This window comes from Anser brachyrhynchus (assembly GCF_964034855.1).
Source record: "Anser brachyrhynchus genome assembly, contig: SCAFFOLD_144, whole genome shotgun sequence".
Classification (NCBI taxonomy): Eukaryota; Metazoa; Chordata; class Aves; order Anseriformes; family Anatidae; genus Anser; species Anser brachyrhynchus.
The window spans coordinates 320,078-346,263 of NW_027663941.1; the positions used below are offsets into that span (position 1 = coordinate 320,078).

The 26,186-nt window shown below is 57.3% G+C and overlaps 1 protein-coding gene across 3 annotated transcripts; it reads right to left on the minus strand.

Moving 5' to 3' along the window:
• Positions 1-1,920: 1,920 nt before the first annotated feature.
• LOC308186607 (maestro heat-like repeat-containing protein family member 7) lies at positions 1,921-24,820 on the minus strand. 3 transcript variants are annotated; one of them, XM_080608739.1, is made up of 9 exons: positions 24,186-24,820; positions 23,866-23,982; positions 23,584-23,663; positions 23,273-23,396; positions 22,864-22,953; positions 21,947-22,048; positions 21,541-21,718; positions 20,708-20,814; positions 1,921-6,602 (listed from the first exon to the last, which is right to left on the minus strand). In XM_080608739.1, the coding sequence occupies exons 1-9, from the start codon at positions 24,345-24,347 to the stop codon at positions 6,420-6,422; spliced, it is 1,143 nt and encodes a 380-aa protein (XP_080464865.1). In that variant the 5' UTR covers positions 24,348-24,820; the 3' UTR covers positions 1,921-6,419. The 3 variants fall into 3 exon arrangements, with proteins under 3 accessions (XP_080464865.1, XP_080464866.1, XP_080464864.1); XM_080608740.1 differs by lacking the exon at positions 1,921-6,602 and adding an exon at positions 20,087-20,346; XM_080608738.1 differs by lacking the exon at positions 1,921-6,602 and having other exon boundaries at positions 20,686-21,718.
• Between the last annotated feature and the right edge of the window lie 1,366 nt (positions 24,821-26,186).

The window sequence follows — 26,186 nt, forward strand, 5'->3', positions numbered from 1 at the left end:
CGTTAACACTCCAAGTCACTTCAGCTTTTTCTTCTGACTTTACTTTCTCAATCGCTTGCATCATTCTCCTCTCGGTACCTGAGCTTCATAAATTCAGCACCAAAATACACCGTGGAACTCATTAAAATGAAGAAACTCCTAACGCTTCTTACATAGTTTTGTTCAAGACTTGTACAGCTAATTGGAGAGCTTTCATGGTGTAGTTAAGGAGGAAGATTTCAAAGAGCACCTAATAAAATTTTTTTCTCATCTTAAAGGGTGCGTTTAGTTTAATTTCGGTTTGGAGCATTTCAGTTCACTAATTGATATTGATCCAGGGTGTCTCCTTTGGGGAACTGCATAGATAGGAAAAGCAGACTCTTGAGATCTGACACTGCATGGACAACCTTGCTCCTCCCCACCCCAGCCCTGACATTTCTCCCATTGTCTACTTGGTGCTTGCACCACTTTTCCTTACACCACACTTCTGCACCAAAGTCTGCAGCTGGATGTTACAGCTCCTTTGCACCAGCTCCCACCTGCTTTCCTTAGACACCTGGCTGCACTCAGGTGCAGAAGGGTTTTTCCTATTTCCAGCCAAAGAACGTGAAAACACGCTGCAATTATCCAGAAAACAAAGCAAGCTCATCGTGTATGCCTCCTGTGACGTTTACCTTCACAAAAGAATGACTGTAGAAGTATTTTATACTGATAGACAGGCAATTAAAAATGATAGTGTTATTATTAATCCATATCATATGAACTCAATGAGAAATGATGAGGATCTTGGTAAGGAAACAATTAGACAGACTGCTGATAGATGGACAAGCTGGGCTGCTTCTACCTGAAGCTCAAAGCAGCAACTGGGTCTGTGAGAGCAGTCTAATGATCAAAGAGTAAGGGGAGGGCAAACCAGGAGAACCAAGGGAAGTGCATAGGTCCAGACAGGCGGCTGGAAAGGGGACATTCAGCAGGGTCTGTGTAATCAAAACTTGTGGATGTGCCTGGAAGGTGAGGGAGCACACCATGCTAGACAAAGCGATGACAATGCAAGTACAGGTGAACTTCAGGATTTCTTCTCCAGCGATGAATATACATCCTGAAAATTCACATTTCTTCATGATAGAAATTACACACAAAGCGTGTAATGTTTTATAAAAAGGATTGAAACATTTGAGGTGACGAGTAGTTGCTCTTTTACCCAAGTACTAAAGAAATTACTGGGTATTCAGGCAGAGCTCTGCTGTCAAGACAGTAAGCAAGCAGGACATGCAAGAGACCAGAGCCCTTTGGAGGATGCAGATGGAGCCAGGTGGAGATACCAGAGCATGTCCACTGCCAGCAGTGGTCTTTGTCCCAATAACGCCAGCCCAGCCCAACACATGAGACCCCTTCAAAGACAACACACTTGTTCAGTGGGTTCTTGGGATTCACCTAAAGTTGAAATGGCCACTGGAAGACCCAATATACTCTCCCTTATTCCTAGTTAGCAGCTGAACAGCCATTTACCATCAGGGGTCATCTGTGGCAATCTCAGGCTGAAAGACTCAAGAGCAGGACACTTCAAAGGGCTGAGGCAGAACCCATCAGCTTACCCCAGTTTGTGAATCATCCCCTTCCAACAGGGATATGAAAGTAAATAGTGTGAAATGACCCGTCAGGTCAATGCACAGAGTACGGGACAGTCCTACATACTGTGCTGTAGTGGTAGAAGGCAAAAAGCATTGCATTGTGCCTCTGTGATTCAGATAATCACAGGTTATCTGAAAAATCACGTTGGACGATTTCCTGTACTTATTTTTCTTTATTATTATTTCCCAGGTATTTCTCCTTTTTCTTCTTGTTCTTCTTCTTCTTCTTCTACTACTTCTTCTCCTTCTTCTTCTTCTCCTTCTTCTTCTCCTTCTTCTTCTCCTTCTTCTTCTCCTTCTTCTTCTTCTTCTCCTTTCTACTAATTATTCTTTTTTTTCCCCTCATTCTTTCATTTTCCTTTAGAACGAGGCTTCCAGTATAGATAACGAAAATAAAGAAAGCATCAGAACTTCACTGGTCTCAGCTGCCATCTCTTCCCATCTCCTCTGGAGCTGGGGGAGCAGCTCCAGCATGCAGGAGGGGCTCGGGTCCAAGAGCCCAGCTGCCACATGGAGGAGCAGCCCCGGTGGCCCTCGGGGCTCCACCTCACTGCCCGCTGGGCTCTGCCTCTCTGCTGCCTTTGGGTCGGGGCTGCTGCTTCCCTGGAGCCGTGGCCATGGCCAGCAGCAGGACGTGGCCTTTTCACTGCTGCTCTCTTTCGGCTTCCACATTGTGATTCTTGTCCCTGGATAAGCCCTCAGATCTCATGTATGTTGGTGACACTCCTGTTGTCTCTACAGTGACATCCCTGTGGCTGCAGGCAGCAGCAGGCAATGTGCAGCCCCGGGTCACAGCTGGCCTCCCTGCTAGCAGCACAGTAACAAAAGGGGCTGCTCAGGGCAAACCCAGAAGCCTGGAAGCCTCTTCCAAATGTGGCCTGGAGCTATTAAAGAAATGTGTGGACTTGGTGCTAAGGGCCGTGCTTTTGTGGTGGGCCTGGTAGTGTTAGCTGACGGCTGGACTTGAGCTGAAGGGCCTTTTCCAACCGCAGCGGTTCTGTGACTCTTTCATTGAGTAGGCACCAAGCAGTCACCGGGCCCAGGGAAAAGACGTCCTTGGTAGCCTCCAAGTTAGCTCAGCGTCACGGCACCGAGTCACTTGGAAGGAGCTGCTGGAATAATGAGACAAGAACCCGGTTCTATTAAGATATATATTGATGTTTTGAGGAGTGCTGCGTGGCTAGCAGCACCACAGCTGTCGAAATCTCCGTCCTGACGTTCTGTTACGCCTTGACGCCAGGATCATGATGGTCTGAGCTGCCAGGCATCTGACCATGGGTTCCACATCCTTCCCTGAAGACCGGAGGACTGCCAAAGAAAGAAGAGCAGAGATGAAAACCCACTCCTTGCAGAGATCCCCAGGCATCCCCTGCAGACCATGCCAGCCCCACTCGACTCTTCCCTTTCGACACTCAACCCTTTCAGCAGCACTGCCCAACTCCAGGCTGGGAGGGCATTCCCTGACATGCCGGGCTCCCCCGTCTCCTCTCCCTCCTTCCTATGCCTGCGTTGCTCCTCCGCCCCGAAGCATTTCCCTGGAGCAGGGCAAGGCATGGGGGCCTCTGCCCCTGTCCCCCCAGCCCTAGCACACACACCACTGCCCTCACTCACCGCTGATGATTTCATTCTGCTTCTCCTCGCTCTGGTCCCCGGAGTAGCGCGCAGCAAGCCCTAGACACAGAGTTCCCATCAGAGCCCCGCTCCCCAGCACGCTCCCAGCAGCGCAGCCCCTGGCCTGGCCAGCCAGGCTGTGCCCCCTCCTGCACCCCAGCAAGGTCATTGCCCGAGGGGGGCTGGAGCAAGGGCCCAGTCGGGGGGCTCTGGGGGCATCAGAGGCAGTGCCTGGGGCTGCCAAAGGCTGCCCAAAGAGGGACCCAGGGGCTGGGCTCACCAATGAACCTGACGGCCTCAAGTCGCAAGACGGTCTGCGAGTCCTGCAGGTAGGGCTGGCTCTGCTGCAGGTATTCTTCTACTCTGCCTCCGTCCTGCTGCAGCTGGAGAGAGAACACAAGGTCACGGGGCTTGCAGACCCTCCCCAGGGTCTCCTCCAGCATCCTGGGGGCAGGGAGGGCAGAGGGGCCTGCAGAAGAGCCCCCTGGGGCTCTGTGCTGGAAGGAAGGGAGCGAGGATGCGGCTGCAGGCAGCGGGCTCTGGCCGGGCACGTTTGCCCAGCTGGGGCTGGGGCCTGTGGGGTCGTCCTTACCAAGCACTCCCCGATCCTGCAGGTCTGTTTTGTCTGGGCCAAGTGCTTGAGTTCTTTGCGTCGCAGAAACTCTGCAGCGACGACGAGAGCTTCCCCAGAGGCCTGTGGAGCAGCAGAGGTTGGGACATGGCAGCACAGCCTTGGGAAGGAGACCCTCTGTCCCCTCCTCTTGGCAGGGCTGCGAGCCTTTCCCAGCGCGTTCCGGGAGGCTGTGGTGGGGGACAGCGTGCACGGGGTTCCATGGCCAGGGCAAGGACACGGGACAGCCGCCATCGGAGGCAGCTCACGCTGCCGGCCAGGGATCCCCCAGAGCATCCCTGTGGTGTCGGCACACCCTCGCCCACGTAACTGGTCAGCTCTGAGATCTGTACCTTTGCTACGCTCTCACTCTGGTCTCTCATCCGAAAGTAGAGTGGGAGAAGGCTGCTGTGCACTGTCCTCTTCAGTGCCCTCTTCCTTTGCCGCAGCACAGCCTCCGTCACGGCTTGGAAGAGGCAGATGGAGTGCTCCCGCACCTGGCTGGACTCCTGGCAGGGAGGAGGACAGGATGAATTTCAGCAACAGCTGCTGCCCGCCCATGGGGAGCAGGGGCATTAGCGTGGCTGACGCGAAGGGAGATCGCAGAACTGGGAGATGCTTCGGCGCTGGATCCTTCCCAGAGGAGCTGCTCAGCAGCCCTGCCGGGGCAGCTGCAAGGCCTGGTGCCCGTGAAAGGCAACGCAGTCGGTTGCCAGCACAGGCTGCCCGCCAGCCACCCCACTTTCGCCACCGGCCGCACCAGCCATGTCCAAGCAGAGCTCCCCAGCGGCTGGGCTGACGAGGAGACTGGCGAGGCCCTGCCTGAGTGCTGCCCACAGGGCCGGGCTGAAGGGCAGCCCTCATTACAGGGGGCCCAGCTGAGGGCTCGGGCTCCCGCAGCACACTTACGTGGTCAAAGAGTGGCAGGAGCTTCTCAGCCAGCTGCAGAGCCGTGCGACCGGCCTCTCTCCTCTCCACACGAGCCATCACGTTCCGCAGCACAAGCAGGGCCTTCAGCACGACGTCTGCGTTGGTGTCCTGCAGGGCCTCCAGGATGTCTGGCAGCACGACCTGAATTTTTCTTGCCTGTAGGAAAGACACAGTTTCCCTTCCGTGAAGCCGTGAGAGACCACCCTGGGCAAAGGGCTCTGGTTCCTGAGCACCAGCCTCCTGCCTTGCTTCCTGGCAGCTGGCATGGCAATCGCCTCCTGCAAGCAGTGGCCGCGGGCGCACTACAGGGATGCGGGGAGAGCAACGGGGAGGGACGGGAGGGCAGAAGAGCAAAGCCCCAGGCTGCCAACATGGCTTTGCTTGACGATGGCCCGCTCACCTTCTCAGGGCTCTCTGACACGGTGGAGAGCCCTTTGAGAGCCATCAAGCGCATCTCTGGGCTTGGGTGCTTCAGGTAACTCTGCAGGTGCACTGGGTTACCAAACTCCTCTTCCGAAACGTGATTCTGGGCCAGCATCTGCAAGAAAGAGCAGGGGGAGCCTGGCAGGGCCTGCAGGGCTCCCTGCAGCCTCTTCTTCTCCCGCCTTTGGGCAGGGATGGAGCAGCGCGAGCTGGCACCAAAGGCACCAGGCGCGGCTGGTTACGGGGGCTTGCCGGCCCTGCCGGCCCCAGGGACGATGTGTCCGTACGCCCTGGGGGAGCTGGCAGGTTGGGGGTAGATGGGGACAGGGCTGTGCCTGTGTGCCTGAAGGGCCACGCGCAGCCCTGCTGGGAGCAAGGTTTCATCTGGGAACTCACAGCCAAGCGACGGATGCAGGTGTCTTCTGTGACCGCGGTGCACCAGTTGCGCAGTGGCAAGTCTTCCAACAGCACATTTAAAACCTTCTCCAAGGCCTGTGGCATTGCCAGGACCACCTCCCACATGCCCAGGGCAGTGCTGCAAGCACAGAATACTCTGTCAGTGGGGCTGCCTCAGCCGCAGGGCCACGGCCCGGGCCAGCCCCGTAGGACCCAGGCTGTCCTGCAGCCCCTGTGACTTGGGGAGCGCTGGGGGCCCAGCCTGGGCAAGCAGGAAGGGTCTGAGCTGGCGTTCCCTGGGGGCAGGGGGGCTCTGGGCTGCCTTGGACAGCTGGGCTGCTGCAGCCCTGGCTGGCCCAGTGGGGCTGGAACACGTTGGTGGGATGGAGGGCTGTGCTCCTTGGGAATGCCCTGCCGTTTGCCATGGCTCTGGCAAGCAGAGAGTCTCCAGGTGCATCTCCCGACGTGGAACAAGCCCTCAAGGATGTTAAGGCCAGGACCTGTCACTTGGCGGAGAGAACTGCAGCAGGTTCTTGACTTCTTCCCTGGACATCAGGTTGGTCAGCTGGAGAAGCAGGGAGTCCAGGCAGCGCCGCGCTGATGCCGTGTGGATGCTGTCCAGGTTTTTCCTGATGCACTCCATGATCGTTGGCACCTGGGGGGACAAGGTGGGAATGGTGTGTCCACCGGACTGCAGCCATTTCCACAGCTGCCACTGAAAGTTTGTCCCCTTCCATTGCTCTCTGCTGCCTTCACGTGGCTTCTGGAGCCCAAGAGACCTCGATGTGCGAGGGAGGCAAGGAGGGAGGGAGGGATGGAGGAACAACGCCTGAAAGAGCTCAAGGGCAGGGCAATGGCCACAGGCCACTTACATCTGTCAGCCAGTACTTGGGGTCCTCCAAGGCTGTGTCCAGCACGCTGCAGGCGCCCTGCTTGTCATGGACGCTGGAGTCTTGTAAAGCTTCAAGGGCTGTGAGGATGATGTCCAGCCTCTCAGAAGGGAAGAGGTATCCTCCAAACGCCTGTGGGAAGGAGGAGGGGAGGGAGGACATGCCGCACTGAGTGTCCCAAGGGTGCTGCTTAGCTGAGCAGCAAGGGCAGCTCCGGAGAGAGGGCCCTCAGGGGGAGGGAGTGAGGATGGGGCGTACGGGGACAGAGTGCTGGCCCTGCAGGTAACCAGGGCTTGCTGGTGGCCAGGAGGGCTGGAGCTGCTGCCGGGACACAGGGGAGCAGCCTTCGCATAGCCCCAGCTTCGGGACAAGAGGAACCCTCTCACCAGGGCGAGGGAGGCCGTGCCAGCCCCAGCGGTTCTGGACCCCTTTGCTCACACGAGTTGCCTGCTGATGCTACGGACAAGATTCCCAGCAAGGCCAGAGCTCATTACCTCGGCAATCTCACAGGGAAAGGACATTACAATCAATGGAAATGTCGCATCCTTCAAACTCTTGTGTGTCTCTGCGTAATTTTCCATGTCCTTTGTCAGCGAGCATTCTAAACAGGGGGAACACCGAAGAGTCAGTAGGGAAGAGCATCTTTGCCAACAAGCTTGCCAAATGGTGAAAAGCACTTTCACTAGGAATGGCTGAGGAGGGAGGCTCAGACCCATGCTGAGGAGAGTGGTGGGCAGGGATGTAAAGCACAGGGTGACGGCTGCTGGGAGCAAGAGGGACCTCAGGGATGATGCAGAAGGAGGAGAAGCAATGGCGCTGGGTGCCGTGGGGGTAGCAGCGTGTCACAGACCCCTTCTGCTCGGGGTCGGGATGTGCAGGAAGCTCCCTGCCATCTGCTTGCAAGACGGCAGGGAGCAAACAGTCAAGGAGAATTCTGGAGGGCGTCACCATCCCTGGTGATGCACGGCTGGCTCTGCTGTTCACTCCTCAGGGAAGATGTGGTTTGGGAAGTGGCAATCGATTGATGGCTTAGACTGGGGAATACCGCGAAACGGCGTGGTAGGTGAGCTGGGGAGGGTTGAGAAGGACAGCAGCAGAGAACTGCTCCTGGACATGAGGTGAGCGTTTAGCTTCTGTGGAAAACGATAGCCAGATTCCTGCGGGAAGCTGCTGTGAGGAGCAGAGGAGGTCAGGGACCCTGGCAGACTTTCATGGACAGCCTCCACCAAGCAAAAGAACAATCCTTCACAATACTCGGGGAAAAGAAGCAGACATACCAGCAGATGTCTGTGTGCAGACGGACGCTGCCCACCACACCTTCTCTTACCTCTTCCATCTGAGATGATTTTGTAGAAGCGAAAAAGAGCATCAAAAGCTGTGCAACTGATGGAATCTGTGCCACAGCTGACAATGAAGAGGTGGCCCAGCAGCTGGCCCAGGATGGGGATGTAGAGCTCTCTGAGATCTTTGTGGCTGTCCTTGTGTTTTTCATTGTAGTCTGAGATCTGGGGGAGGGAGGGAGGAGAGACAAAGGGCTTAGTGGAGGCAGAGCCGGCCCCTGAGAGAGCAGGGCCTGGGGAGGGAAGAGCAGGGGCAAAGGAGGGACGAAGAGCCTTGCTTCAGGGTGCTGAGGCCCTCACATGCACCCAGGCTTGCCTTGCAGGCACCCCTGAGTGGCAGGATGCTCTGGGATGCACGAAAGGGTCGGGAATTCCTTGTTCCTTACCTTGGCCACAAAATGTGAGAGGATGAAGTCACTCAGCCTCTCAATCCTCGTCACAGCTCTCTCACACACAGATGAGTTTTTGGAGCCAGCAAGGTCCAGCAGCACCTGCAAGGAGAGAAGTTGCTGGGCTGACAGGGGTCTGCAAATGTGACCTGAGAGGATTCTTTGGAAATTCTTTGCAAATGCCAAACCTCCAAGATATTCTGCAACTCTGCGCTGATGCTGGCGGTGGGACAGTTGCGTACGAAGGCCGCCAGCATGGGGTCCATGGCATTCATAGTCTGCAAGGAGGACAGATGATCACTGAATTATTTCTGTGGCCCTTCTCAGCCCCAGGAGCTGGCTCTGAGCCCCTCTGGAGCCCAGGGGTGGCTTTGGGGCTAGAAAGCTGCTGCGTGCAGACCTCCTGCAGCACAGGATCAGGCCAGGGAAGGGGAAGGGGAAGAAGGGATGAGGCTGGGAAAGCAAATCTGGGCCCCGGCCCTGCACTGGTCTCCAGTTGTCTCAGCACGGGGAAGCAAGGCAGCAGCTCAGCAGGACTGGGGGTGCCGGTACCTCGCCCAGCACATACCTTGGTGTAGAGCGCTCTTTTTCTCTCTGGCACATCCGACTCCGGAGGCAGAAAGAAGACGCTCCTGTAGCACGCGTTCCGGAGACTCTCCTTTTTGCCGTGCAGTGCTCTCGGCACGGTGTTGCTGAGGGAGAGAGAGAGAGGAGCCTGTTGGACGCAGTGCCTCGAGGCTTATGAAGGAGGACACGGACCTCCCTTGGCCAGGCATCCCTGGGAGGGACGGGCAGCCTCCCTGCCAGCTTCAGGGCCACCAGGACATTGCCCTGGGGATGTGCTGGCCCAACCAGGGGCTGGGCACTCACCTGAGGATGGCGATGGTCTCCATGGCCTTCTGCCGAAATTCTGTGCGCAAGCTGTCCATGGGCTCCTTTTCCAGCAGCGCCTGCAGAGCACAAGCGGGATGAGACCTTGCAGCCGCCGGCACCCAGCACCAGCAGAGCCAGCGCTGCCCCAGCCCCGGCCTCCCAGGGGGCTGGTGCCGGGGGTCTTGCCCCTTCCCCAACCCGCCGCACATCCTCTCACCATGATGTTCTCCACCAGCTTATTTTTGCGGCAGAAGGCATGCAAGTCCAGCGTCAAGCCCTTCTCCGAAACAGTTCTGCACAGAGCGCAGATTTTGCTGAGGAACAGCATCTTCTGCGCCTCCTTGTCCTGGCAGCCACAAAGACACCAACAGAGCGTTAGGGGGACACCCACGGCCAGCAGGACCAAAGCCTTGAGGGGTCTGGAGCTGTGTGGGACGCCCGGAGGCCACGGCTCTGCCCAGCCAGCAGCCCTCCAGCAGCCCCGCAGCAGAGCCGTGGCAGCGCCAGGAGCACGGCTGCGATGCAAGCGGTTGCCGTTACCTTTTCTGTGCCGCGGACATAAGCCTCGATGAATTCCATGGATGTGTCTTTGCACAGTTTCCTTGCCTGATCTGGAAAGGAGGAAAGCAAAGAGTGCTGCAGAGAGGGGCTGAATGCAGGAGTGAGGAGAGGAAGGGCCCCAGCCCCAGAAGGACGTGGGGAGGCCGCGAGGATGCCCAGAGGCTGCAGGAGCTCTGCTGGGAAGAGAGGCTGAGGGAGCTGGGCTTGTGGAGCCTGGAGAAGGCTGCGGGGGGACCTTGCTGGGGCCTCCCAGTGCCCAAAGGGGCCTCCAGGAAAGCTGGGGGGGGATCTTCATCAGGGAGTGCAGCGACAGGACAAGGGGTGACGGCTTTAACCTAAAAGAGGGCAGGTTTCTTTCGGGCAGGGAGGGATTTCTATCCTTCACGCCCAGGGTGGTGAGGCCCTGGCGCAGGCTGCGGTGCCCCCTCCCTGGCGCTGCCCACGGCCAGGCTGGGTGGGCTTTGGGCAGCCTGGGCTGGGGGGAGGCGTCGTGATCGCTGACGTCCCCCCCAGCCCAAAGCGTCCTGGGATTCTGTGGTGCTGTGGAGGAAGCTCAGCACCGTCGGGCCCACCCGCCGGGTTAGCCAGGAAAGGAGTCCTGGAGTCAAGCAGGGGTCTCGCTGTCCCCAACCCTCCCCACCCCATCCCCGTGACCCTGACTCACTGGGATCCAGCAGCTGCGACTCGTCCTTGCTGTCCGCTGCTGGGCTGCTTTCCGCTGCCGGGCTGCTTTCCGCTGCCGGGCTGCTTTCCGCGGCTGGGCTGCTTTCTGCTGCCGGGCTGCTTTCCGCGGCCGGGCTGCTTTCCGCTGCCGGGCTGCTTTCTGCGGCCGGGCTGCTGCCCTCTGCCAGCAAGCTGTCCTCTGCTGGCCGGCTGCTGCCCTCAGAAGACCAGGTCTCCTGCCAGGCCAGCCTGGGCTTCTTGGGGGGCATGCCTCCCTCCTCATCGGATTCAGAAGGAGACTTTGGCTTGCGAACACGGCCCTTCAGGATAAAACGGCGGCTCCTGTGGGCGGGCGGTTGCGGCATTGCGGGACGTGGGCTGTGCTCGGGGACTCCTCGAAGGCCCTGTGCTCCTGCCCTGTCCGTCACTGCCGTGCACCGACACTGAGGGTCCGAGCCACGGCTGCACTCTTATAAGGCGGACCCCTGGGGTGTCATCAGGTGATGTCACAAAGGGTCCCAGTGTGACACGCGCCTGGGCTGGGTGGGTCCCGGGCGTCCGGGCGCCGTACGTTCGCGGGCGGCACCAAGCTGGGCAGGAGGGTTGATCCGCTTGAGGGCAGGAAGGCTCTGCAGAGGGATCCGGACAGGCTGGATCGACGGGCCGCATCCAGCTGCGTGGCATTCAAGGCCAAATGCTGGGCGCCACACTTGGAATCCTAGAATATCCCGAGTTGGAAAGGGGCAGACCTGAAGGGATGAAAGACACGGTCTCCTGATGGCTCTTGAGCAGAAGGCGCCCCGAGACACGCGCCTCAAGCCAGCCAGCAATTGGCCACTGCGCAAAGCTCATCATTAGCGTTGTAGCCAAGTTAATTTATCTCCACCTTGCTCACCTGGCATCAGCCAATTTTTCACCCTAAACAGCATGTATTTATCTAGCTGTACAACGGACATTTTGTCCAGAAGGATACTGAGAGAAACAGTATTGAAAACTTGATGGAAATCCAAAACCTGGCTTCCCTTGGTCAACTAGATGGGTGACGTTGTCATAAAAGGAAATTAAGTTTGTTAAACAGGACTTTCCCCTCATGAACCTTGGTGGGCTGTGGCCAATGACTGCGTTGTCTTTCAGGTGTTTTTCAGTAACGCCCAGGACAGTTCTCTCCATATTTTCACTAGGCTCTGAAGAGAGACTGGCAGGTCCGTAATTATCAGGCTCTTCTTTCTTGCCCTTCTTGAAAGCTGTCACAACGATTGCCAGCCTAGTGTCAACTTGGACCTCTCTGGGCTCCCAAGACCATTGAAAAATAATTGAGAGAGGTCTCACAAGGACATTATCATAGAATCATAGAATCGTAGAATATCCCGAGTTGGAAGGGACCCATAAGGAGCATCTAGTCCAACTCTTGGCACCGCACAGGTCTGCCCAAAGTTTAGACCGTGTGACTAAGTGCACAGTCCAATCGCTTCTTAAATTCAGACAGGGTTGGTGCAGTGACTACGTCCCTGGGGAGCCTGTTCCACCATGCGACCACCCTCTCGGTGAAGAACCTCTTCCTGATGTCCAGCCTAAGCTTCCCCCGCCTCAGCTTAACACCATTCCCGCGGGTCCTATCACTGCTGTTTACGCTGAATAGGTCACCTGCCTCTCCACTCCCCTTCGCGAGGAAGTTGTAGAACGCGACGAGGATTAGTCGGCCCTCTGAGAACCCTGGGATGAATCCCCTCAGGCCCCATAGACTCATATGCATCCAGGGTGGGCTTGGCTGGGAGGTTTTTGTTACTGCAGTCACGGCCCTCCAACTCTGGGCCCCTTGGGTCCCAGAGCCCATCACTGCTCTTGAAGACAGAGGCGACAAAGGCATTAAATGTCTCTGCTTCACCTGTGTCCCTGCTTGTGAGGTGACCAGCCTCATCAAGTAACGGACCGATGTTTCCTCTAGTCCTCCTTTTGCTGTTAACATATTCAATACATATATATATATATTTATATGTCTGTGTTGTCGCCCACAGTACTAGCCAGCTTCACCTCTGAGCTGTGGCCGCACGAATTTTCTCCCGACAGAGGCGAACAGCACCTCTGTAGCCCTGCCACGTCACCCGACCTCGCTTCCAGTGGCCACACGCTTTCTTTTTCCCCTTAAGCTCTAGAAGAAGATCCCTGCTCAGCCAAGCTGGCCTTCTGCCCCGCCTGCTTGACTTCCGACATTTTGGAATCGCCTGCTCCTGTGCTCTTAGGAGGTGGTGCTTAAAAAGATGGACCCCGATACCTTCCCAAGCAGCTTCTCAGGGGACCTTCCCAACTAGTTCCCTCAGCAGCCTGAAGTCTGCCCTCCCCGTGTCCAGAGTTCACAGAACTGGAGGGGTTGGAAGGGACCTCAAGAGACCATCGGGTCCAACCCCCCTGCCAAAAGCAGGTTTTGTGGCAGTTTTCCTCCTGTCACCAAAGATTTTAAACTCAACGGCTTCCTGATTGCCATGGCCAAGATGGCCGCCGATCACCACGTCCCATGGGGCTGTGGCCTCTCAGATTATTTTTGCCTATGTTGTCCTGGTTCCAGTTAGGACACAGTTAATTTTCCTCACAGTAGCTGGTAGGGTGCTATGTTTCGGATTAGGCTGAGAAGAGCGCTGGTAACATGCTGATGTTGTAATTGTTGCAGAGCAGTGCTTACACCAGGCCAAGGCCTTTTCGGCTTCTCGCTCTGTCCTGCCAGCGAGCAGGCTGGGGGTGCAGCAGGAGCTGGGAGGGGACAGAGCCAGGACAGCTGACCCAAACCGGCCAAAGGGGTATTCCATACCATCTGGCGTCATGCTAAACAATATATGGGGGTGGCTGGCCGGGGTGGGGGGCCGGCTGCTCGGGGATAGGCTGGGCATCGGTCAGCGGGTGGTGGGCAATTGCACTGTGCATCACTTGTTTCATACACATTATTGGTAGGAGTACTATTATTATTATTATTATTATTATTATTATTTTCCTGTCTTAATAAACTGTCTTTATCCCAACTCACAGGCTTCACTTTCCCGTTTCTCTCCCCTATCCCAGAGAGGGAGGGGGGAAGGTGGGCGAACGGCTGTGTGGGGTTCAGCTGCCGGCCGGGTTAAACCACAGCACAGTGTTCTTCTTTTGGCATCACACTGCCCACCACATCCCACAGACCCCAGGAAAAGCCCCGAACCAGACATGGGTGTGCAGGATCTCCCCTCCAGTAGCTGGTATCAGGCCTTGGCCCTCCTGCTTCATCAAAATATTTCTCATCACAGTGCCTTTGACTATCTGTAATCATGGCCTCCAATTATCTGCTCTAACAAGTTCTTGGGGAGACTCTCTTAGTAACGGCCCTCAGCGGGGCCCGTTAACACTCCAAGTCACTTCAGCTTTTTCTTCTGACTTTACTTTCTCAATCGCTTGCATCATTCTCCTCTCGGTACCTGAGCTTCATAAATTCAGCACCAAAATACACCGTGGAACTCATTAAAATGAAGAAACTCCTAACGCTTCTTACATAGTTTTGTTCAAGACTTGTACAGCTAATTGGAGAGCTTTCATGGTGTAGTTAAGGAGGAAGATTTCAAAGAGCACCTAATAAAATTTTTTTCTCATCTTAAAGGGTGCGTTTAGTTTAATTTCGGTTTGGAGCATTTCAGTTCACTAATTGATATTGATCCAGGGTGTCTCCTTTGGGGAACTGCATAGATAGGAAAAGCAGACTCTTGAGATCTGACACTGCATGGACAACCTTGCTCCTCCCCACCCCAGCCCTGACATTTCTCCCATTGTCTACTTGGTGCTTGCACCACTTTTCCTTACACCACACTTCTGCACCAAAGTCTGCAGCTGGATGTCACAGCTCCTTTGCACCAGCTCCCACCTGCTTTCCTTAGACACCTGGCTGCACTCAGGTGCAGAAGGGTTTTTCCTATTTCCAGCCAAAGAACGTGAAAACACGCTGCAATTATCCAGAAAACAAAGCAAGCTCATCGTGTATGCCTCCTGTGACGTTTACCTTCACAAAAGAATGACTGTAGAAGTATTTTATACTGATAGACAGGCAATTAAAAATGATAGTGTTATTATTAATCCATATCATATGAACTCAATGAGAAATGATGAGGATCTTGGTAAGGAAACAATTAGACAGACTGCTGATAGATGGACAAGCTGGGCTGCTTCTACCTGAAGCTCAAAGCAGCAACTGGGTCTGTGAGAGCAGTCTAATGATCAAAGAGTAAGGGGAGGGCAAACCAGGAGAACCAAGGGAAGTGCATAGGTCCAGACAGGCGGCTGGAAAGGGGACATTCAGCAGGGTCTGTGTAATCAAAACTTGTGGATGTGCCTGGAAGGTGAGGGAGCACACCATGCTAGTCAAAGCGATGACAATGCAAGTACAGGTGAACTTCAGGATTTCTTCTCCAGCGATGAATATACATCCTGAAAATTCACATTTCTTCATGATAGAAATTACACACAAAGCGTGTAATGTTTTATAAAAAGGATTGAAACATTTGAGGTGACGAGTAGTTGCTCTTTCACCCAAGTACTAAAGAAATTACTGGGTATTCAGGCAGAGCTCTGCTGTCAAGACAGTAAGCAAGCAGGACATGCGAGAGACCAGAGCCCTTTGGAGGATGCAGATGGAGCCAGGTGGAGATACCAGAGCATGTCCACTGCCAGCAGTGGTCTTTGTCCCAATAACGCCAGCCCAGCCCAACACATGAGACCCCTTCAAAGACAACACCCTTGTTCAGTGGGTTCTTGGGATTCACCTAAAGTTGAAATGGCCACTGGAAGACCCAATATACTCTCCCTTATTCCTAGTTAGCAGCTGAACAGCCATTTACCATCAGGGGTCATCTGTGGCAATCTCAGGCTGAAAGACTCAAGAGCAGGACACTTCAAAGGGCTGAGGCAGAACCCATCAGCTTACCCCAGTTTGTGAATCATCCCCTTCCAACAGGGATATGAAAGTAAATAGTGTGAAATGACCCGTCAGGTCAATGCACAGAGTACGGGAGAGTCCTACATACTGTGCTGTAGTGGTAGAAGGCAAAAAGCATTGCATTGTGCCTCTGTGATTCAGATAATCACAGGTTATCTGAAAAATCACGTTGGACGATTTCCTGTACTTATTTTTCTTTATTATTATTTCCCAGGTATTTCTCCTTTTTCTTCTTGTTCTTCTTCTTCTTCTTCTACTACTTCTTCTCCTTCTTCTTCTTCTCCTTCTTCTTCTCCTTCTTCTTCTCCTTCTTCTTCTCCTTCTTCTTCTTCTTCTCCTTTCTACTAATTATTCTTTTTTTTTCCCCTCATTATTTCATTTTCCTTTAGAACGAGGCTTCCAGTAGAGATAACGAAAATAAAGAAAGCATCAGAACTTCACTGGTCTCAGCTGCCATCTCTTCCCATCTCCTCTGGAGCTGGGGGAGCAGCTCCAGCATGCAGGAGGGGCTCGGGTCCAAGAGCCCAGCTGCCACATGGAGGAGCAGCCCCGGTGGCCCTCGGGGCTCCACCTCACTGCCCGCTGGGCTCTGCCTCTCTGCTGCCTTTGGGTCGGGGCTGCTGCTTCCCTGGAGCCGTGGCCATGGCCAGCAGCAGGACGTGGCCTTTTCACTGCTGCTCTCTTTCGGCTTCCACATTGTGATTCTTGTCCCTGGATAAGCCCTCAGATCTCATGTATGTTGGTGACACTCCTGTTGTCTCTACAGTGACATCCCTGTGGCTGCAGGCAGCAGCAGGCAATGTGCAGCCCCGGGTCACAGCTGGCCTCCCTGCTAGCAGCACAGTAACAAAAGGGGCTGCTCAGGGCAAACCCAGAAGCCTGGAAGCCTCTTCCAAATGTGGCCTGGAGCTATTAAAGAAATGTGTGGACTTGGTGCTAAGGGCCGTGCTTTTGTGGTGGGCCTGGTAGTGTTAGCTGACGGCTGGACTTGAGCTGAAGGGCCTTTTCCAACCGCAGCGGTTCTGTGACTCTTTCATTGAGTAGGCACCAAGCAGTCACCGGGCCCAGGGAAAAGACGTCCTTGGTAGCCTCCAAGTTAGCTCAGCGTCACGGCACCGAGTCACTTGGAAGGAGCTGCTGGAATAATGAGACAAGAACCCGGTTCTATTAAGATATATATTGATGTTTTGAGGAGTGCTGCGTGGCTAGCAGCACCACAGCTGTCGAAATCTCCGTCCTGACGTTCTGTTACGCCTTGACGCCAGGATCATGATGGTCTGAGCTGCCAGGCATCTGACCATGGGTTCCACATCCTTCCCTGAAGACCGGAGGACTGCCAAAGAAAGAAGAGCAGAGATGAAAACCCACTCCTTGCAGAGATCCCCAGGCATCCCCTGCAGACCATGCCAGCCCCACTCGACTCTTCCCTTTCGACACTCAACCCTTTCAGCAGCACTGCCCAACTCCAGGCTGGGAGGGCATTCCCTGACATGCCGGGCTCCCCCGTCTCCTCTCCCTCCTTCCTATGCCTGCGTTGCTCCTCCGCCCCGAAGCATTTCCCTGGAGCAGGGCAAGGCATGGGGGCCTCTGCCCCTGTCCCCCCAGCCCTAGCACACACACCACTGCCCTCACTCACCGCTGATGATTTCATTCTGCTTCTCCTCGCTCTGGTCCCCGGAGTAGCGCGCAGCAAGCCCTAGACACAGAGTTCCCATCAGAGCCCCGCTCCCCAGCACGCTCCCAGCAGCGCAGCCCCTGGCCTGGCCAGCCAGGCTGTGCCCCCTCCTGCACCCCAGCAAGGTCATTGCCCGAGGGGGGCTGGAGCAAGGGCCCAGTCAGGGGGCTCTGGGGGCAACAGGGCTGCGCCTCGCTGCCAGGGCAGTGCCTGGGGCTGCCAAAGGCTGCCCAAAGAGGGACCCAGGGGCTGGGCTCACCAATGAACCTGACGGCCTCAAGTCGCAAGACGGTCTGCGAGTCCTGCAGGTAGGGCTGGCTCTGCTGCAGGTATTCTTCTACTCTGCCTCCGTCCTGCTGCAGCTGGAGAGAGAACACAAGGTCACGGGGCTTGCAGACCCTCCCCAGGGTCTCCTCCAGCATCCTGGGGGCAGGGAGGGCAGAGGGGCCTGCAGAAGAGCCCCCTGGGGCTCTGTGCTGGAAGGAAGGGAGCGAGGATGCGGCTGCAGGCAGCGGGCTCTGGCCGGGCACGTTTGCCCAGCTGGGGCTGGGGCCTGTGGGGTCGTCCTTACCAAGCACTCCCCGATCCTGCAGGTCTGTTTTGTCTGGGCCAAGTGCTTGAGTTCTTTGCGTCGCAGAAACTCTGCAGCGACGACGAGAGCTTCCCCAGAGGCCTGTGGAGCAGCAGAGGTTGGGACATGGCAGCACAGCCTTGGGAAGGAGACCCTCTGTCCCCTCCTCTTGGCAGGGCTGCGAGCCTTTCCCAGCGCGTTCCGGGAGGCTGTGGTGGGGGACAGCGTGCACGGGGTTCCATGGCCAGGGCAAGGACACGGGACAGCCGCCATCGGAGGCAGCTCACGCTGCCGGCCAGGGATCCCCCAGAGCATCCCTGTGGTGTCGGCACACCCTCGCCCACGTAACTGGTCAGCTCTGAGATCTGTACCTTTGCTACGCTCTCACTCTGGTCTCTCATCCGAAAGTAGAGTGGGAGAAGGCTGCTGTGCACTGTCCTCTTCAGTGCCCTCTTCCTTTGCCGCAGCACAGCCTCCGTCACGGCTTGGAAGAGGCAGATGGAGTGCTCCCGCACCTGGCTGGACTCCTGGCAGGGAGGAGGACAGGATGAATTTCAGCAACAGCTGCTGCCCGCCCATGGGGAGCAGGGGCATTAGCGTGGCTGACGCGAAGGGAGATCGCAGAACTGGGAGATGCTTCGGCGCTGGATCCTTCCCAGAGGAGCTGCTCAGCAGCCCTGCCGGGGCAGCTGCAAGGCCTGGTGCCCGTGAAAGGCAACGCAGTCGGTTGCCAGCACAGGCTGCCCGCCAGCCACCCCACTTTCGCCACCGGCCGCACCAGCCATGTCCAAGCAGAGCTCCCCAGCGGCTGGGCTGACGAGGAGACTGGCGAGGCCCTGCCTGAGTGCTGCCCACAGGGCCGGGCTGAAGGGCAGCCCTCATTACAGGGGGCCCAGCTGAGGGCTCGGGCTCCCGCAGCACACTTACGTGGTCAAAGAGTGGCAGGAGCTTCTCAGCCAGCTGCAGAGCCGTGCGACCGGCCTCTCTCCTCTCCACACGAGCCATCACGTTCCGCAGCACAAGCAGGGCCTTCAGCACGACGTCTGCGTTGGTGTCCTGCAGGGCCTCCAGGATGTCTGGCAGCACGACCTGAATTTTTCTTGCCTGTAGGAAAGACACAGTTTCCCTTCCGTGAAGCCGTGAGAGACCACCCTGGGCAAAGGGCTCTGGTTCCTGAGCACCAGCCTCCTGCCTTGCTTCCTGGCAGCTGGCATGGCAATCGCCTCCTGCAAGCAGTGGCCGCGGGCGCACTACAGGGATGCGGGGAGAGCAACGGGGAGGGACGGGAGGGCAGAAGAGCAAAGCCCCAGGCTGCCAACATGGCTTTGCTTGACGATGGCCCGCTCACCTTCTCAGGGCTCTCTGACACGGTGGAGAGCCCTTTGAGAGCCATCAAGCGCATCGCTGGGCTTGGGTGCTTCAGGTAACTCTGCAGGTGCACTGGGTTACCAAACTCCTCTTCCGAAACGTGATTCTGGGCCAGCATCTGCAAGAAAGAGCAGGGGGAGCCTGGCAGGGCCTGCAGGGCTCCCTGCAGCCTCTTCTTCTCCCGCCTTTGGGCAGGGATGGAGCAGCGCGAGCTGGCACCAAAGGCACCAGGCGCGGCTGGTTACGGGGGCTTGCCGGCCCTGCCGGCCCCAGGGACGATGTGTCCGTACGCCCTGGGGGAGCTGGCAGGTTGGGGGTAGATGGGGACAGGGCTGTGCCTGTGTGCCTGAAGGGCCACGCGCAGCCCTGCTGGGAGCAAGGTTTCATCTGGGAACTCACAGCCAAGCGACGGATGCAGGTGTCTTCTGTGACCGTCGTGCACCAGTTGCGCAGTGGCAAGTCTTCCAACAGCACATTTAAAACCTTCTCCAAGGCCTGTGGCATTGCCAGGACCACCTCCCACATGCCCAGGGCAGTGCTGCAAGCACAGAATACTCTGTCAGTGGGGCTGCCTCAGCCGCAGGGCCACGGCCCGGGCCAGCCCCGTAGGACCCAGGCTGTCCTGCAGCCCCTGTGACTTGGGGAGCGCTGGGGGCCCAGCCTGGGCAAGCAGGAAGGGTCTGAGCTGGCGTTCCCTGGGGGCAGGGGGGCTCTGGGCTGCCTTGGACAGCTGGGCTGCTGCAGCCCTGGCTGGCCCAGTGGGGCTGGAACACGGTGGTGGGATGGAGGGCTGTGTTCCTTGGGGATGCCCTGCCGTTTGCCATGGCTCTGGCAAGCAGAGAGTCTCCAGGTGCATCTCCCGACGTGGAACAAGCCCTCAAGGATGTTAAGGCCAGGACCTGTCACTTGGCGGAGAGAACTGCAGCAGGTTCTTGACTTCTTCCCTGGACATCAGGTTGGTCAGCTGGAGAAGCAGGGAGTCCAGGCAGCGCCGCGCTGATGCCGTGTGGATGCTGTCCAGGTTTTTTCTGATGCGCTCCATGATCGTTGGCACCTGGGGGGACAAGGTGGGAATGGTGTGTCCATGCAGCCATGGTGTGTCCATGCAGCCAATGCAGCCATTTCCACAGCCGCCACTGAAACCTTGGCCCCTTCCATTGCTCTCTGCTCACTTCAGGTGGCTTCTGGTGCCTAAGAGATCTCGATGTGCGACAGAGGCCGGGAGGGAGGGAGAAAGCGAGAGAAGAAGGGAGGGAATAAAGGAAAGAGGGAGAGAGGAAGAGAGGGAGGATCAACGCCTGAAAGAGCTCAAGGGCAGGGCAATGGCCACAGGCCACTTACATCTGTCAGCCAGTACTTGGGGTCTTCCAAGGCTGCGTCCAGCAAGCTGCAGGCGCCCTGCTTGTCATGGATGCTGGAGTCTCGCATAGCTTCAGTGGCTGTGAGGATGATGTCCGTCCTTTCAGAAGGCCTGAGGTATCCTCCAAACGCCTGTGGGAAGGAGGAGGGGAGGGAGGACATGCCGCACTGAGTGTCCCAAGGGTGCTGCTTAGCTGAGCAGCAAGGGCAGCTCCGGAGAGAGGGCCCTCAGGGGGAGGGAGTGAGGATGGGGCGTACGGGGACAGAGTGCTGGCCCTGCAGGTAACCAGGGCTTGCTGGTGGCCAGGAGGGCTGGAGCTGCTGCTGGGACACAGGGGAGCAGCCTTCGCATAGCCCCAGCTTCGGGACAAGAGGAACCCTCTCACCAGGGCGAGGGAGGCCATGCCAGCCCCATGGCTCTGGACCCCTTTGCTCACACGAGTTGCCTGCTGATGCTACGGACAAGATTCCCAGCAAGGCCGGAGCTCATTACCTTGGCAATATCACAGGGAGTGGAAATTTCATACGAAGGATATGTCGTATCCTTCAAATTCTTGCGCCTCTCTGCATAATTTTCCATGTCCTTTGTCAGCGAGCATTCTAAACAGGGGGAACACCGAAGAGTCAGTAGGGAAGAGCATCTTTGCCAACAAGCTTGCCAAATGGTGAAAAGCACTTTCACTAGGAATGGCTGAGGAGGGAGGCTCAGACCCATGCTGAGGAGAGTGGTGGGCAGGGATGTAAAGCACAGGGTGACGGCTGCTGGGAGCAAGAGGGACCTCAGGGATGATGCAGAAGGAGGAGAAGCAATGGCGCTGGGTGCCGTGGGGGTAGCAGCGTGTCACAGACCCCTTCTGCTCGGGGTCGGGATGTGCAGGAAGCTCCCTGCCATCTGCTTGCAAGACGGCAGGGAGCAAACAGTCAAGGAGAATTCTGGAGGGCGTCACCATCCCTGGTGATGCACGGCTGGCTCTGCTGTTCACTCCTCAGGGAAGATGTGGTTTGGGAAGTGGCAATCGATTGATGGCTTAGACTGGGGAATACCGCGAAACGGCGTGGTAGGTGAGCTGGGGAGGGTTGAGAAGGACAGCAGCAGAGAACTGCTCCTGGACATGAGGTGAGCGTTTAGCTTCTGTGGAAAACGATAGCCAGATTCCTGCGGGAAGCTGCTGTGAGGAGCAGAGGAGGTCAGGGACCCTGGCAGACTTTCATGGACAGCCTCCACCAAGCAAAAGAACAATCCTTCACAATACTCGGGGAAAAGAAGCAGACATACCAGCAGATGTCTGTGTGCAGACGGACGCTGCCCACCACACCTTCTCTTACCTCTTCCATCTTTGAGGAATGCGTAGAAGTGATAAAGAGCATCCAAAACTCTGTATCTGGTGGGATCTGTGCCACAGCTGGAAATGAAGAGGTGGCCCAGCAGCTGTCCCAGGATGGGGATGTGGACCTCTTTGTGGGTGCCCGGGCTGCCCTCGCATTGTCCAGCAGTGAACGAGGTCTGGGCAAGGGAGGGAGGAGAGAAGAAGGGTTAAGTGGAGGCAGAGAGCAGGGCCTGGGGAAGGAAGAGCAGGGGCAAAGGAGGGACAAAGACCCTTGCTTCAGGGCAGAGCTGTGCTGAGGCCCCCACCTGTGCTCGGGCTTGCTGCACAGGCACCCCTGAGCTGCAGGATGCTCTGGAATGCAGGGAAGGGGAGACAGGCTGCCTGAAGGGTTCCTGGCATCTTACCTTCCCCAGATATGTGACCAGGAAATCACTCAGCCTCTCAATCTTCTGCAGGGCGATCTTGCGCACAGCGGTGTTATGGGAGGTGGCGTAGTGCAGCAGCGCCTGTGAGGAGAGAAGCTGCTGGTCTGCCCTGGGAGCTGATGCCTGCTCCAGCAGAAGCAGCACTGCTGAACCCCTGGCTGTGCTCACGCCGTCCATCAAAGCTTCCCCCAAGGTGGAGCAAAGCCCTCAGCAGGGCTCCTGCCCCTGGGTTCCCTTGCAGGCTTGCCACAGATCCGCCAGCCAACTTTGTGCTCAGGCAGACGGGCAGATGCCACCCGCCAGTGCGGCCTCAGCTCCCTCCTGCGCCCTCCCCCGGAACGCGGCCCTCTGTCCCCTCTCCGTGAGGGCTGGCTTCTGTGCCAGGAACCAGGGGTCCGCAATGGGGCAGGGATACGGCCACTGGGCAGCCAGGAGAACACGGCTTCAGGGCCACGCTCCCGTGCAGGATGGGCGGGTCCCCGGGGATCTCTGCCCCATTCACACCTGGCAAGAGGAGACTGGAGGGACTGGGGGGCAGGCGGAGAGCAGCTCCAGCTGCCGCCAGTGCGGTGCCCAAGGAGTGGGCTAAAATTCTCCCACTGCTTTGGCGCAAGGTGATCTCTTGGGGTCTGGAGGGGCTGGCCCAGAAGTGCCATGGGCAAGGTTTTGCTGTGACATGAGAGGATTCTTCGGAGGGGAAAGGGTCTTTGACCACAGCCAGGGGATGCCAGGCTCCCAGAAGACCTCGGTGGGCTTCCCCAAAGGAGGTGGGCACCTGCCCGCAGCGTGCTCAGTCCTGGCACTGGGGGTGGGCCATCCACTGCAGCATGGACGTTCGTTACCCCCCCGAGCTGTGGAACCACTCCTGGGAAACCGACTCTTTGCAAATGCCAGACCTGCCAAATAATCTGCAGCTCCTCGCCGACACTGGAGATTGGACAGTTGCGTACAAAGGCCTGCAGCATGATTTCCATGGCGTTCATGGTCTGCAAGGAGGACAGAGGATCATAGAAGTATTTCTGCGGTCCTTCTCACCCCCAGGGGCTGACTGAACCTCCAGCACCAAGGGAGGACACGTGCACCGCCTCACAGAGCCCAGGGGTGGCTTTGGGGCTAAAAAGCTGCTGCGTGCAGACCTCCTGCAGCACTGGATCAGGCCAGGGAAGGGGAAGGGGAAGAAGGGATGAGGCTGGGAAAGCAAATCTGGGCCCCGGCCCTGCACTGGTTGTCCGGTTGTCTCCGCACGGGGCAGCAAGGCAGCAGCCCAGCGGGAATGGGGGTGCCACTACCTCACCCAGCACATACCTTGTTGTAGAGATCTTTTTCTACCGCTGACATGTCCAAATAGGGAGGCAGAAAGAAGACACTCTTGAAGCAGGCATGCAGGAGACTCTCCTTTTTGCCATCCAGTGCTGCCTTCGCAGTGGAGCTAAGAAGGGAGATAGGAGCTTGTTGGACGCTGGTGCTGGAGTGGTGCCTCGAGGCTTATGAAGGAGGACACGGCCCTCCCGTGGACAGGCATCCCTGGGAGGGACGGGCAGCCTCCCTGCCAGCTTCAGGGCCACCAGGACGTTGCCCTGGGGATGTGCTGGCCCAACCAGGGGCTGGGCACTCACCTGAGGATGGTGAGAGTCTCCATGGCATTCCTACGAAATGCTGTGTGCAAACTGTCCGTGGGCTCCTCTTCCAGCAAAACCTGCAGAGCACAACCAGGATGGGACGTGGCAGACACCAGCCCCCAGTGCCCGCTGCTGAAGGCCCAGCAGCACGCCCAGTCCTGCCTCGGGCAGCTTGGTGTCTGTGCACGGTTTGTCGCCACCTCCCCCTGCCCCAGCCTCACAGGGGGCTGGTGTCCGAGGGGCCTTGTCCCTTCCCCAACCCGCCACGCGTCCCCTCACCTTGATGTTCTCTGCCAGCTCGGTTTTGTGGCAGAAGGCATCCATGTCCTCCAACAAGGAATACTGTCTGCACAGGGTGCAGATGCTCTCCAGGAACTTCATTTTCTTTTCCTCATCCTGGCAGCCACGGAGAGAACCACGGGGAGGGTGAGGGGGGAGAACCAGAGCCCACAGCGCTGGAGTGCTGTGACACTGGAGTGCTGTGACGTGTGGTGCTGTCTGAGACACACGGAGGGCAGCAGCTCTGCCCAGCCTGGCAGCAGGGCCAGGGCCCCCTCAGGACACACAGGCACAGCCACGACGGAAGGGGCTTCCATTACCTTCTTTGTGCTGCTGACGAATATCTCGATGAATTTCTTGGCTTCCTCTTTGCCAAGATCCCACGACCAGGCATCTAACAATGGAGGAGAGGGAGGAGTGCTGCAGTGAGAGGCTGAAGGCAGGAGCGAGGAGAGGAAGGGCCCCCGGCACGAGAGACACATGGACCTGCTGGAGCAGGTCCGGAGGAGGCCCTGATGCTGATCAGAGGGCTGGAGCACCTCCTCTAGGACAGGCTGAGAGAGCTGGGCTTCTTCAGCCTGGAGAAGAGGAGGCTCCAGGGGGACCTTACAGAGGCCTTCCTGTACCTAAAGGCGGGCCTACAGGATAGCTGGGGAGGGACTCTTTATCAGGGAGTGCTGTGATAGGACAAGGGCTGACAGATTGAACCTAAAGCAGGGTAGATTTCAATTAGGTGTTCAATTAGCAACAAATTCTATACTCTGAGGGTGCTGAGGCAGCAGGATCTGGGCCCCCTCTAAGCTCCCTCCCAACCCGGGGCGAGGCCATGCTGGGTTGGGCTCCCAGCACCCCCAGCACCCAGGTGCCATTCTGCCCCGCACCCACAGGATCCCACTGCTGCCGTGCCAGGAAAGACGTCCTGGCTTCAAGCAGGGAGGTTTGCTTGGCCCCAACCCTTCCCAGCCGCGCGGGATGCTCACTCACTGGGATTCAGTGGCTGGAAATCCAAGGAATCCAGCGGAAAGCTGCTCTCCTCAGGACACCAGGTCTTCCGCCGGGCCATCCTGGAGCAGGGGCGGGTTATCTTTGCCACCCTGCGGGATGGAGGAATGGGGCGATAACGGCAAGGATACCTCCCCAGGATAATACGTTGTCTTCTCCGGTGGTGGCAGCATCGGAACCGCATTGTGGGACGTGGGCTGTGCACTTAGACTCCTTAAAGGCCCTGTGCTCCTGCCCTGTCCCGTCACTGTCCTGCACGGACACTGAGGGTCCGAGTCACAGCTGCATTTTTTTAGGGCAGACCCCTGGGGGTGTCATCAAGGGATGTCACAAAGGGTTTCATTGTGACACGCTTCTGGGCTGGGCGGGTGAGCAGCTCAGCACTGCACACCCACTCGCCCAGCCTGTCCCAGCAGGATGGCGATGGGAATCGGAAGGGCAAAGATGAGAAAGCTCATGGATCAAGACAAATATAGCATTCTAGGAAAAGCCAAAGATGCACGTGCAAGCAAAGCAAAAGAAGGAAGCCATTCACTACTTCCCATTGGCAAGCAGATGCTCAGCCACTGCCAGGAAAGTGCGCACGCAAGCCACCAGCCTGGCAGAGCCTGCTGCCCTGGCGCCTGCTGGCACCCTGACACGAGGGTGACACACTCATGGCCCCACAAGGAGTCCTGATACACCCCAGGCACACAGAAGGCAAAGGCGTGGATGCCCTAGTTGTCCCAATTGCCCTTTGCTATCCCCCATCCCTTCCCAGGGAGGCAGTGGCTGGCAGATGCCAGGGAAGGGGTCAGGCCTTGCTTCTAGCAGGCTCTGGGAGCACCCAGCCCTGAGCACAGGGAGACCTGTGTGGTGGTTTTACTCGGGTGGGCAGCCGAGTTCCACCTCGGCCGCTCTCTCAGTCCTCCTCCTCAAATAGGAAAGGGGACTTGTCGCCCACAGTACTAGCCAGCTTCACCTCTGAGCTTTGGCCGCACGAATTTTCTCCCGACAGAGGCGAACAGCACCTCTGTAGCCCTGCCACGTCACCCGACCTCGCTTCCAGTGGCCACACGCTTTCTTTTTCCCCTTAAGCTCTAGAAGAAGATCCCTGCTCAGCCAAGCTGGCCTTCTGCCCCGCCTGCTTGACTTCCGACATTTTGGAATCGCCTGCTCCTGTGCTCTTAGGAGGTGGTGCTTAAAAAGATGGACCCCGATACCTTCCCAAGCAGCTTCTCAGGGGACCTTCCCAACTAGTTCCCTCAGCAGCCTGAAGTCTGCCCTCCCCGTGTCCAGAGTTCACAGAACTGGAGGGGTTGGAAGGGACCTCAAGAGAC

Bases quoted from the DNA above. Each gene is read 5' to 3' on its own strand.
- LOC308186607 (XM_080608738.1), bottom strand. From the start codon at position 24,347: ATGTGTCTCTCGTGCCGGGGGCCCTTCCTCTCCTCGCTCCTGCCTTCA. The intron at 22,954-23,272 runs GTATGTGCTGGG...TCCTCCTTGCAG, and splicing joins AAAAAGATCTCTACAACAAG to ACCATGAACGCCATGGAAAT. The intron at 22,049-22,863 runs GTCTGGCATTTG...CTCTCCTCACAG, and splicing joins AGCTGCAGATTATTTGGCAG to GCGCTGCTGCACTACGCCAC.